At 39.5% G+C, this 12822-nt stretch overlaps 1 protein-coding gene across 19 annotated transcripts in view; it reads right to left on the bottom strand.

The window, feature by feature from the left end:
* The window catches only part of ICE2 (interactor of little elongation complex ELL subunit 2), an 86041-nt gene extending 76303 nt beyond the window's left edge, over positions 1–9738 (bottom strand). For 13 of the 19 annotated variants that reach the window (XR_016392083.1, XR_016392084.1, XR_016392082.1 and 10 more), the window contains exons 1-5: positions 9146–9738; positions 8502–8636; positions 6228–6332; positions 1533–1794; positions 470–589 (exon numbers count right to left, since the gene is read on the bottom strand). Coding sequence is in view for 12 of the 19 variants with exons in the window: in XM_089907154.1 (XP_089763280.1) it covers positions 470–589; positions 1533–1794; positions 6228–6332; positions 8502–8542 (528 nt within the window). In the remaining 7 variants the exon portion in view is untranslated. The other 6 variants (XM_022579664.2, XM_089907145.1, XM_089907148.1 and 3 more) reach the window with 6 other exon arrangements.
* Positions 9739–12822: the final 3084 nt, after the last annotated feature.

The following is a 12822-nucleotide window of genomic DNA, read 5'->3' as shown; positions in this document are numbered from 1 at the left end:
TTTAAAAATAAACCTGCATGAATAATTTGAGTATCAAAAAATTATTTGATGAAATTTATCATCCGGTGGCTGGTTACCATGAAAATAGTGAATATAAATTTATATGACTAGGTTCTAAAGGACCATACAGATTTTTAAGGACCAATATAACTCCTTAAACCCCATTCTCTCGCAAGGGAAATCAGTGCATCAGATCAAACCATCCATATGAGTAAAATATAACTCAAATACAGTAGATCATTAAAAGAAAAAAACATGAATATACTATAGTACCTGATTTTGAGGTGTCAGTATTTCTATTATTTAAATACATGATGAATAAAAGACCTACAGAAATTTGGTCTTTAATTTGACAATATTAACATGTGCTTTTGGAAAATCATCACACATTTTAAAATGCTGCTATTGCATATTACTTGGCAGTTTAAGTAAATGTGATTTTTTTTTTTTTTTTTTTTTTTTTTTTTACCTCTGTGAAGAGACGAGCGTCATCAGAAAGCATATTATAATCCTGTGCACATTTCTTTGCAGAATTCTGCAAAAATTTTAGGAATTCTGTAACTTCTTCATTCACATGTTTTTTCATATCCTGATTTTGAAAAAAAGTAGACATATCTTAGAATAAGAAGCTTGGTTAAAAACAATCACTTCTCAGTTGCTGCACTAATAATATGGACTTAAAGTATCATGTCCAAAGCAGAAATCACAAAAAAGTTCATTCCACAAAAAGAGAAAAGCTAATGACTAATGCTACAATATATGATTAGGAATTAATAAGCTCATTTTATAAAATGCTTTTAACATAAAAAGGACAAACACCCAAATGGAAAAATAAGCAAACATATAAATATGCAAGTTACAAAAGAAGAATTAGAAATGTCTTATAAACACATGGAAAATGCTTATTTTCATTAGTAACCACTGTAAGTTAATATAAAACAAGAGATTGCCATTTTTTCCATATCAAATTAGTGGCAAAAAAAATTATGTTCATTATTAGTGAAGATATTTTGAAAAAAACCTTCTTACAGTACTGGTACATACAAATTGGTTTAAACTTTTTTTCAGAACAATTTACTCGTGTGTAACTGCAGATCAAAGCCTTAAAAACATGTATAGCTTTTGATCTGGTAATTATATTTTTAAGAATTTATCTTAAGGAAACAATCATAGATATGAACAAAGAGTTTGCAACAATGACATTCAGCACAGCATCACTTACCTAATCGAGAATTTGGAAACTACTTAATTAAAGTAATAATTAACAAAAATTTTAAAGCAGTTACAGGTGCAAGGTAAAGTTCTACTGCTAGTACTTAATATGAACTAGGGTGAAATATACTCAGAACTAGAGCAAAATGCCTCAACTATAATAGAAACAGTAGAATTAAAGCACCAATGTTCTGTCAATTAAACTCCTTATAGTTTCCATTTTTATTAATATGATTGCACCTAAAAACATAAAAGCAAATTTCAAATATTTCCTAACTTTTAAATATTTTTTAACTGACGCTGAAGAAAACAATACATACCAAGTACTGCAAGTATTCATTTTTATTTATTCCAACAGCTTTGGAACTCACAGGGATTTTTGCATATTTAACCAACAAATCCACATAATTCCTCTGCTCTCTCTGTGAGAAACGAGAGAAACGAGGATAAGGAACTCTTGGTTTTGGAAGAAGAACCATTCCAACTGTGGTTTTCACTTTTTCCTTTGCTTGAGTTGCTGAACTAACTGCCGGCTCAGTCTCTACAGAACTTGCTGAGGCATTCAAATTTTCTCCTATACGTCTGGGGAAAAAAAATACAATTTACAAATATGTGCTTTTCACATGAAGATTACTATCATGAAACTTCATGATTCTCAATCACCAGGGAGAATACAGAGTGATTAACAGAGTAAATTCTGGATTATTATCTAACTCTGCCACCTGCATTTGGATGTTTAGCCATTTAGTATAAATTAAGTATTCTGCAGGATAGGATCACATTACAAGTTTACCTTCAATTACCTGATGGAGAGGAAGAGGCAAAATCCTTAGACAAGTTATTCAATTTGGAAGCTTCCTCCCTTTATTGAAGAGGGGTAAATCACTCTTGCTAGTTATATACGCAGGTATTTTGTGTTTACATTTTATTATAATTCAAGTTGTTTTTTAGTACATAAAGTCTTCAATAAGATATATCAGTTAATGCAGTGAACAAAAGCCACTAAGAGCAGGGTATGTTGGGGTCACAAACTTGAAGTTCACAAATTCACTGAGATTCTAAATTTTCTGGTTTCCTCTGCTTTAATTATCTCAAGAATTAAAAAGAAAATCCCAACACTCTGTGATATATTTTATGGAAATAACAGTGGTTTTAGAAAAGTTGTATAATCCTCTATCACTCATGCACATGGCTGAGTTTATGGAAATGTCTTTATGTTTTGTATAGATACAAAAGAGAAATCTTGGCACATCTATAATGAAATACACTACAGGAAAAACTGGTGAGTAGCTAGAGAACCTGTTACCCTGTCCGTTTATGAAAGGCTACCCCAAATTTTAAAAAAAATCACCTTACTACCCCAATTAAGGTATATGAATACAAATTTCTTATCTTGTAAATAATCTGTCTCTATTGCTGCTATTCAGTGTTATAATCTACATTTTTCATAAGAAAGTCTTAAAGTACACAAACACACACACACACACACACACACACGAAACTACATTTCCTTAGCCTCTACAACTTCAATTTCCACCACAGTAATGATTTGGTTCCAAACTAAAAAGGGTGAGTTAAGCCCCATCCAAAGCTACCATTAATTTGTTTTAGATCAACGTTAAAATATTAGAATAAATACGATAAAAATTCCAAAATTCTTTAAAAAAAGACTTAGAGCCCTCAAATAAGGCAAAATATTCAAGATTACTCTTTTAGAGCTAAACTCTGTATGTAAGACTAACCAAGAGAGCAGGTTAGTAAATGGAAAAAGAATTTTGGAAATTAAAATAAGGATGCTTAGATTGGCTCTGAAAATAATACAGGTGAAAGAAGACATACTTAACTACTAAAGTTTCTCCAATAACTGCATAAAAATAAGCATATTTTAGGTTAACAAAATGAATATTAACTGCTGATCTTGGGAGAAATGTATTACAGCAAATTGATTTCTCACTAGAAAATGTCTTGAGAGCTATTCAAACCTAACAGTATTGTGTCCGCAATTCTTAACAATACTGCTTCACAGCTGTCTCTCTGAATATGAGAACACGTCTGTCCTTGTGACACAAACTGGCAAATTTAATTAAGCTGCTGCAGCAACAAGATGCTGACTCAGATACGCCAGAGTAGGAATGTCAAGAAATTCTAGCAGTTTAAATTGGCTACATTCAGCAAAGAATGAAACGGCAGCACATCAAGATCATTTCTGTGTGCAGCGCTGTCAAAATCTTCATCAGGGTGCAAGCCAAAAGCATCTGACGGGGTTTTTCTATCCACATTTACAGCATTATATTTTATTTAAGTTGATGGTTTGAAGTTTTCTCCCTTCATTTTGTCAACTCTCCTTTTTTACTTTAAGTCTCTATGAAAAAAAGGCAGAATTCAAAAGTTTTCATTTCCTATGCTTTAAGTCTCCTGGTTTGGGTAGCTTCTTTAAGTAGCATTTGGAAATGGTACTTCTAGCCTCCATCTAAAGTCTACCTGTACCTCCTGAATTTGATTTACTTATATACATTAAACATGTTAAAATTTCTTCTTTTTCTTCTTTTTTGTGTATTTGAAGCTTCTTTCCCCTTTGTTGGCTTAAAACTCAGTTATAAATATGAATAACCAGAAACTGATTTTTTTTTTTAAATTTTGGCTGCATTGGGTCTTCGTTGCTGCGCACAGGCTTTCTCTAGTTGCAGCGAGCAAGGGCTGTGCAGGCTTCTCATTGCGGTGTCTTCTCTTCGTTGCAGACCATGGGCTCTAGGCACATGGGCTTCAGTAGTTGTGGCACGCGGGCTCAGCAGTTGTGGCTCGTGGGCTCTAGAGCACAAGCTCAGTAGTTGTGACGCACAGGCTTAGTTGCTCTGCGGCATGTGGGATCTTCCCGGACCAGGGTTCGAACCCGTTCCTTGCAATGGCAGGCGGATTCCCAACCACCGCGCCACCAGCGAAGTCCCCAGAAACTAAGTTTTAAAAGGCAAATATTTACCTTTTAGTGGAGGGAAAAGGGTTGAATAAAAACCTCATACTGTTGAAAGTAGCATAATTAGAGGTATCAATATTTTCCCAAATATGTTTTTATAGAACACAAAATACAAAATTAGGGCTAATAAATTTACATTCTTCCGAGTCCTTTTTTGTTTTTTTCTTCCTGGTTTTTTCATCAAGAAAACTGTGGTAATTTAATATAGTCTGAAAATCCATTCTTACTATAATAAAACTAAAGGTTAGCAAAAAAGACTAGAAACATACGAAATCAATGACTTGTGTCTTTATTTCTTCTATGCTAAAAGGTGTATTATACTAACAAATTATTTTGTGCTATATAGAAATCTAAAGAAAAACAAGTGATATTCTAAGAAAAAAAGATTTTAGGTGTTAAGTGTACTCAACTTCCAGTAGGACGTCCTCTCCCTTACAAATTTCAGACTATAACCCACGCTTGGGATATGCTGAATAGAACCGGATTTGAAAAGGACCGTAAAATAATTAAGAAGCAGTAGCAAGGGACTTCCCTGGTGGGGCAGTAGTTGAGAATCTGCCTGCCAATGTAGGGGACATGGGTTCGATCCCTGGTCCGGGAAGATTCCACATGCCGCGGAGCAACTAAGCCTGTGCGCCACAACTACTGAGCCTGCGCTCTAGAGCCACAACTACTGAAGCCCGCGTACCTAGAGCCCGTGCTCCACAACAAGAGAAGCCACCGCAATGAGAAGCCCACGCACCACAACAAAGAGTAGCCCCCATCCGCCACAACTAGAGAAAGCTCATGCGCAGCAACGAAGACCCAATGCAGCCAAAAAAAAAAAGATGCTCATTGTTTGTAACAGTAAAGGAATGGAAACAACCTAAATGAGTATCAGTGGTAGCAATTAATTGATTCCACTAAGAAATACCACTGTCACCAGAAAACTAGGAGGAAAATTAGAGTGCGATATCTCTATGGTCAAGAGCTCAATGATTTTAAGAGGAGCAGTTTTAGTAGCCTAGTGAGGGCAAAAGGCAGATTACAGTGGAATGTTCAGTGAAAGCAAGTGCAATGGGATATGCAATAAAGGGAAGGGTTTTTTTTTTTCATCCTGTTTTTTTTTTTTTTTGGCGGTACACGGGCCTCTCACTGTTGTGGCCTCTCCCGTTGCGGAGCACAGGCTCCAGATGCACAGGCTCAGCGGCCATGGCTCACAGGCCTAGCCGCTCCGTGGCACGTGGGATCTTCCCAGACCGGGGCACGAACCGTGTCCCCTGCATCGGCAGGCGGACTCTCAACCACTGCGCCACCGGGGAAGCCCTCCATCCTGTTTTTTAAATTGATTCTCCAAATCTGTCTTTTGGCTGGAGAGTTTAATCCATTTAAAGTAATTATTGGGAGGGAGGGACTCAGCGATGTTATTTTGTTAATTGTTTTTGGTATGTCTTATAGATTTTTTGTCCCTCATTTCCTCCCAGCAAGCATATACAAGTATTTAAAGAAGTCTAAGTACAAATGGGAGAAGAGCTAAGAAAGCAACTAGGAGGGAATGTGGAACCCAGGAACTGAGATGGGACAAACTTGAGCATGTTTAAATATTGGTCAAGAGAGAACAAAGAGGGACTTCCCTGGCAGTCCAGTGGTTAGGACTCTGCGCTTCCACTGCAGGGGGCATGGGTTCGATCCCTGGTATGGGAACTAAGATCCCACAAGCTGAGCGGCATGGCTTAAAAAAAAAGAGAGACAGGAGTTAAGAGGGGATGCTAATTGACAGAAAAGGTACTGAAAAGCACGGAGTCCTAACAACAGGTCTGCTAGGGAAGTCCCCCCATTTTTGTTTTAATATGTATCTGTTCATGAGTGGAGAGAAAGGTCTGAAAAGATATATATGCACACCAAAGAGTGGTCGCTTTCTGGTACTGAGTTCTTCTATTTTTTAATTTCTACATTTCTATAATTTGAATTTATCATGGTGGATATAGATATATACAAAACTTCAACTATCAGGAAAATAACAATCAAATATGGAAATAAATAACCAAATAAATAAACATATTACCTGCTAGATAAAATACATAGTTCTTTTAAACTTGGAGCCATGGAATGATCTTTATAATTTTCTCGAGAGAAAAATGTCTTAAGGCCATTTTTGGGGGAAACATCCCTGTAAAACAAAGTGATTTACTTGAATTTTACAATTCAAAATTTCATGCTAGATTAACAAGCATAATGGTACAATTGTAATTTAAAACTACACGTCCCCTACATCCCCTTTCCCAGAAAATCACCTCTTAATAATTTTAATTTCATGTGTGAGTTTAGATGTTTTACTTCTTGGATAGTTTTTAACCTAGGCCCATTCTGAAATTCTCCAATTCCAACAATCAGCCTTGCTTTTTCCTTTAGTACCCAACTAAATGCCAGAGATACTTGAGAGTTAAAGATAGAGCAGACTGAAGTATCATAAAGGGTCTGTCAGAGGCAAGGCTCACCTCAGGCTCTGTGGCATAACATTAAGATGTTTGACTGCTGAAAGAAAGTGCTTCTTAACCTATTTTTGTCTCATTCACTATTGTGCTCAGCCAAAAAACACTACAAAGACTGATTATCCAACGTTTTTTGTTAACTTGGCAAATGTGATAAATGGTGTGCCTCTACTAAAACTACTTGCAAGGTCATATGTGATTTTCTATACTGTAATTAATTTACAGACTAACATACTATAGTCAATGCTTTCTGTATAGTAAGCATCCAATAAACGCTGGTTGAACGAAAGAATTTAAAAATTAAACACACTGAGAACAATTAATCTAGGGAGAACAAAAATTAGAAGGATTCTGTAGAAAAGGACCATTCCAAGGACTGTGCAAAGGCTCTAAACCACGTCTGGTTTCACAATGTCAATGATATAGAAGAGCATCTGTCCTGCGTTTGAACACATTTTTTATGGCAAGGAGCATAAATGTGCGTACCTCTTAAAACTTACAACAGAAAAATCTAGTCAAATGGCACCTTGTGGCTGGCCCATTACTAAAATGGGAAATTCTCGCATATTTGCTCCATACTCATTTCTTACTGTTTTAAAGGTGTTTATCTAAAAACAATAATTAAGGTATTAACGATAAATCTAAAAAGTCTTATTTGTTATGCACCGGGGTAGTTTCTTAGTACTTGCTATTGTGCTGTATCTGTGACATCTCATTAAATTCTAAAGTTTTTGCATAACATACAAAAACAAAGTCATGGGCCTCAGGAATTGTGAGCTCCTTGGAGGAAACACTGTTTTCAATAAACAAATACTTATTGAACACATACTGATTGTATTTATTTGATAAACTTGACATGTTACACTTTGTAAATTTAAGGTGTACAGCATGTCACTTTGATAACATTTCTATATTGTAATATGATTGCCACTGAATCAACATTTATCACATTACATAATTATAGACAATATCATTGTCTATATGCATTATACTAGAGGATGTAGTGATTGAATCTTCTGAGTCAGGTACTATTTCAGTCATCTTTGTAATCTCTTGTAACTTTTGTATTCTCCTCCCCTAGCAAACTCCTTTGCTAGTAGAGTAGATGCTCACTAAATGTGTGTTAAATTGATCTAAAGCAGCACACACATTAGATTTCTACATAGCCACCATATTACTTAATAAAGTTCTCTATTTGTAAAGTTCTCATACACTTCTAAAATAGTCTATGCATTTACATTATCACTTGATATAAATTCCAATATAACAAAAAGAAGCTTGCCTATTCTTAAAAAAAGGTTGTTGAACGCAGGAAAGTTCCAGCATCTTTCCTTTACTAAGATCAACAATAAATACATGATGGAGTTATACCTAGAAGCAATCTAAGTGCTGAATTGTTATCACTTTAGGAGAGGAAGTGCAGTCAAAGATAACTCAAAAGTGCCAAGCAGGTGTAGATAAGAACGGGGTAGGGCTTCCCAGGTGGCGCAGTGGTTGGGAGTCCGCCTGCCGATGCAGGGGACACGGGTTCGTGCCCCGGTTTGGGAGGATCCCGCGTGCCACGGAGCGGCTGGGCCCGTGAGCCATGGCCGCTGGGCGTCCGGAGCCTGTGCTCCGCAGCGGGAGAGGCCACAGCGGTGAAGGGCCCGCGTACCGAAAAAATAATAGTAATTTAAAAAAAAAAAAAAAAGAACGGGGTAGATGAGAATGGGGTAAACTCTAAGCCACTGTACTTATCTTCTTTCTGTTTCCTCCAAATCTCTCCAGGCCAGACACCCTCCTTTCCTAATGCAGACACCAGACCCACTTCAATCCTCTTTAGGAGATTGCAAACAGATGTAACTCACCAGTTCAGCCTTGGTTCACCCATGGCCATCATGGAGCTCATATTCCTAGATTTCTGCTTCACTCTAGTTCACAATTCTGCTGCCTGGCAGTGTAGGCTCCTAAGGAGGCAGGATGTCTCTAGAATTTTCACTCAACTGAGGAAAAAACCAAAGGTCAAGAACAAAAGCAGGTGATTGGCTGGACCAGATACTGTTAACTCAGATGAGTCAAGAACCTGTTCCTAAACAACCACCCTCAATCGACACAGACACGTAAAATAGAAAAGGGCAGACAGACGAATATTCCCAAGGCCTTTGAGGCAGAACAGCGAAGCTAACATAGGATCAGTCCTTCTCCATTTAACTTATTCCAGGAACGTCACGAAAGAAGACCGAAACAGAATGGTGTTCTCATTGCTCACATACAAGATCCCAGAATGGGCTGTATGTCTTGACTCAGTCCCCTGCCCCGACTCCCTTATTGTCAAAATAAATCTTGCTTCCATTTTCCCAACCATACATTATTATGGGGCAGGTTCTGGCAAGCAACGAAGGACGAAAGCTATCTGGATGTCAAGAATCTTTCAAAGAGAACCTCACTTTTGGAGGAGACTGAGGGCCAGATAACTTAAGTGACATTTCACGGGATCACTTAGAGGACTCACCAGCAATAGAAATCTGGCTTGCATCTGGCCTGAACGTCAACACTGCATGTTCAGTGCTTCTCCTGCCACCCCGTGCGGATAAAGAGTTTGTGAGCAACGGACAGTCAAACGTAGGAGTCGATCTCTCAGTAGCGGGCGGGCCTCACCTGCTCCCACTTAATCCACCTCCCACGCTTCTGCCCGGTGAGGGGCTGGGGCGGGAGAGCCGATGAAGGCACAAGGAAGGCTGAGGGAAAGGGAACCAAAGGAAAAACAAGGTTCTAGAAATGCTGTAAATCGGTGAGCAAAGACAGGGGAGGGGACCGCGCCAGCACCAGCTGGGAAGGGTCCTGGCCTGGCCTAGGGGCCGCCATGTTCCCTCCTCCCGCCCCTCACAAGCGCGCCCTCCCCGCCGAGTCTCTGCAACAAAGCAGCCTTGCCGCCCACCTCGTGGTCAGCGGCGCCTCCGCCCCGAACCGCGACCTGGACCCTAGCGAAACAATCACACGCCAGTACAACCCACGCCTCTCTGTCGCGCGCCTCGGGAAGGCCTTATTTAAAGGACATGGCCGCGCCGCCTCGGCCTTGCGTGGTGACGTCATCAGCGACGCAGCGGGCGGGGCCCGTGCGACTCGAGAGGGCCGTCCCCCGCCTCCCCCTCCTCCCCCCCCCCCCTTCCCGCCTCCCCCCCGCCCCCTTCCCGCCTCCTCCCCGCCCCCGGACTCCTGGTAGATTCCGCTGGAAACTGTGAGACAGGGGTTGCTGGAGCTCACCTTGAGGGCTGGGGGGCTATGTATTGTCCTAGAGAGTCCTCGACCTTGAGGAGATCATAAACTGGCAGAAGGACAGTACAGTACAGTACTGGAAAGACCCAGACTTGGAACAAGTACAGTACTGGAAAGACCCAGACTTGGTTGTGACCTTAAGTGTCTTAACTGACTCATCAATAAAATGGAGATATAAGCACCTACTTAGCAGGGTTTTTTGAAAGGATTAAATGAAATAAGGGATGAAGCTGTGCTCAGCACAGTTACCTGGCACGCAGTAGCATCTCCACTCCATTCTCCTCCCATTTTAGATGTCATTTTCTACCAGCGGTCACTCTGGCTCTTACACTCACTAAGTGTAAGATTTTCACTCACTCAGGAAAGATTTATTGAGCACTTATAACTTGTGCTTGGTGCTGCGTACACATAGGACTCGGAGCCAATACTGGTTTTTCCAAGAGCTTTTGATCATTGGGAAGCTAAGATATACACATTAAATAATTACAAAATAAAATACAAAGTGATGAGCTACATAAGAAAGGTATTATAGAAAAGATTGTGTGAGTTCAGGGAGGGAGAGAAATCACTAGTGAGAGAAACAGAAAGCAGCTTTGACTAGCTAAAGACATCTACTGAGCACTTATATGTCAGTTACCACTTTGGGCACTTGACATGTCAGCCCATTTGAAGAATTTGAGGTATGTGGATGATGGAAAAGGATGGTTCTAGATAGAGACCAGCACAGGGAGCTGCATACACCTACTGCATGAACAGAGTCCAGTTTGTGTGCTAGCAGGAAAGCATGTTCTGAAGTTTAGAATGATTTGTGATATTGTTTAAAATTATGTCTACATAGAAATCACACGTATGTGAAAAATCTCCCTTGAATACAGGGACCCTTAGGTAATTTACTTTGCCTGCATTACAAGGTCTCTGAAGAGCAGTATAGGAAAGGGTTTGGAAAATTAGGTTGGGAATAGAACACAGAAGACCTTATAAGCCAGAGTAAGGATTTTGATTTTATTGTATAAGAAATGGGATGCTGAGGGGAGAGGGGAGCTTATAAGGAGAGGAATGACACAATCAGAGCTTCTGTGTTTTAGGAATGTTTATCTGGCAATGTATTGAATGATTTGTAGGGAAGAGGCCAGTTAGGAGACAGTGCTTGTGGATGCTTGCAAATCAACTGGTGCAGTGCCCAGCACTGTGGGGCAGCATTTCTTATTAGGTGAGCGATGCTGACTCACGCGCTAGGACAGAGACGGACATCGAGGCAGTGTAGAAGTTTAAGAATTGGGTACTATCTCGCAAAGCATGCAGTCGGAGTTGGGAGTCATGTCCTAGTCTTCAGCAACTGCTCAAGTGAAAGAGCAATACCATATGGTATCTCTTACATGTGGAATCTAAAATATGACTCAAATGAACCTATCTACAAAACAGAAGACTCACAGACATAGAGAACAGACTTGTGGTTGCCAAGGGGCAGGGGGCAGGGGGCATGGAGGAAGGATGGAGTGGGAGGTTGGGATTACCAGATGTAAACTATTATATAGAGAATGGATAAACAACAAGGTCCTATGGTATAGCACAGGGAACTATATTCAATGTCCTGTGATAAACCATGATGGAAAAGAATATTAAAAAAATGTGTATATATATATATCTGAATCACTTTGCTGTACAGAAGAAATTTACACAACATTGTAAATCAGCTATGCATCAATAAAATAAAAATTAAATATTTCCTTTAAAAAAAAAAAACTGCTCAAGAATTGTTGAAGCACTCATGCTGCTGGGGTGCACCAGCCCATAGTAGTGTGGCATGGTAACGTCACCAGACGTGGCCTGTGTTGAGATTAGAGATTATCATCAGTTTGCTCTGGTCCAGTGTATCTGAGTGCCAGTGGTTACAAGAAGGAACTTTGGAGATTATGTAGTCCAACTCTCTTGTCTTCCTGATAAGGAGACTGAGGCCCACATTGTCAAGTGACTTTTGCAACATTTACGTGATCAGTGGTAAAGCTGATACTACAAATCAGGTCTCATAACTTTTGCCATTAAAATGTTAAGTCTATGCATCCTTCCCTCTTTACACGCTACTCTGTAAACCAGAAGCAGTTTAATGAAAAGAACATGGATTTTTGGAGTCCAGCAGATATAGGTTTGTATCTCAGTTTTCCTGCTTACTGGCAGTGTGATCCCAGACATGTTGTGTTGCCTCTTTGGGCCTCAGTTTCCTCATCTGGGTAATGGGTGAGGTAATTATCTCACCTACAGGATTGTTGTGAGGATTAGAAGTAACATGTAAAAATTTCACTACAAAGAGTAAATGCTCAACAAGTAGTAGCTATTAGTATACACTTTCATGCCAAAGACAAACAAGCAAATACATTGGACCACTCACGGTGGTGGTGGCATTGTTTAACAAATGATTATAATACAGTATAAACAGGAAATGATATACGCTGCCAACTAAAGAATGTCACTCTCCATCTGGCTCTACAAGGATTAGGTAATTAGCCACTGTAGCCGTTGACCTTTAACACACCCTGAAAGGAGTTCAGGGCAGAGATCAGGAATGAGACACTCTGTGCTCTGGGAAAACTGGCAGAACAAGCCTTTAGAGAGTTAGATATTTTCAGGAGAATTTTTTTATGAACCTGGATTCTTGCATCTTCCCATACTTAGAAAATCCCTAAAACCATTACCTAAGCTGTCTGTTCCTTGTGACTGGCAGCAACCTTCTACCGAGACATGTGCCTGATTGCACATACCCCACTTCAACAGAATCACATATATACTGACCTCTCCCCTTACCTCTTTGGAGCAGTTTCTCAGAGCTATCTGAGAGGCTGTGTCCTGGGCTATACTCCTCAGTAAGTCCCTAAATAAAATTGAAACTCACAGCTCTCATGTTGTTTCTATTTCAGT

Source organism: Delphinapterus leucas, chromosome 2, assembly GCF_059928025.1.
Source record: "Delphinapterus leucas isolate spDelLeu-1000000601 "Yukka" chromosome 2, BTC_Dleu_Yukka2, whole genome shotgun sequence".
Taxonomy (NCBI): Eukaryota; Metazoa; Chordata; class Mammalia; order Artiodactyla; family Monodontidae; genus Delphinapterus; species Delphinapterus leucas.
This window is presented reverse-complemented; position numbering and strand designations above follow the sequence as displayed.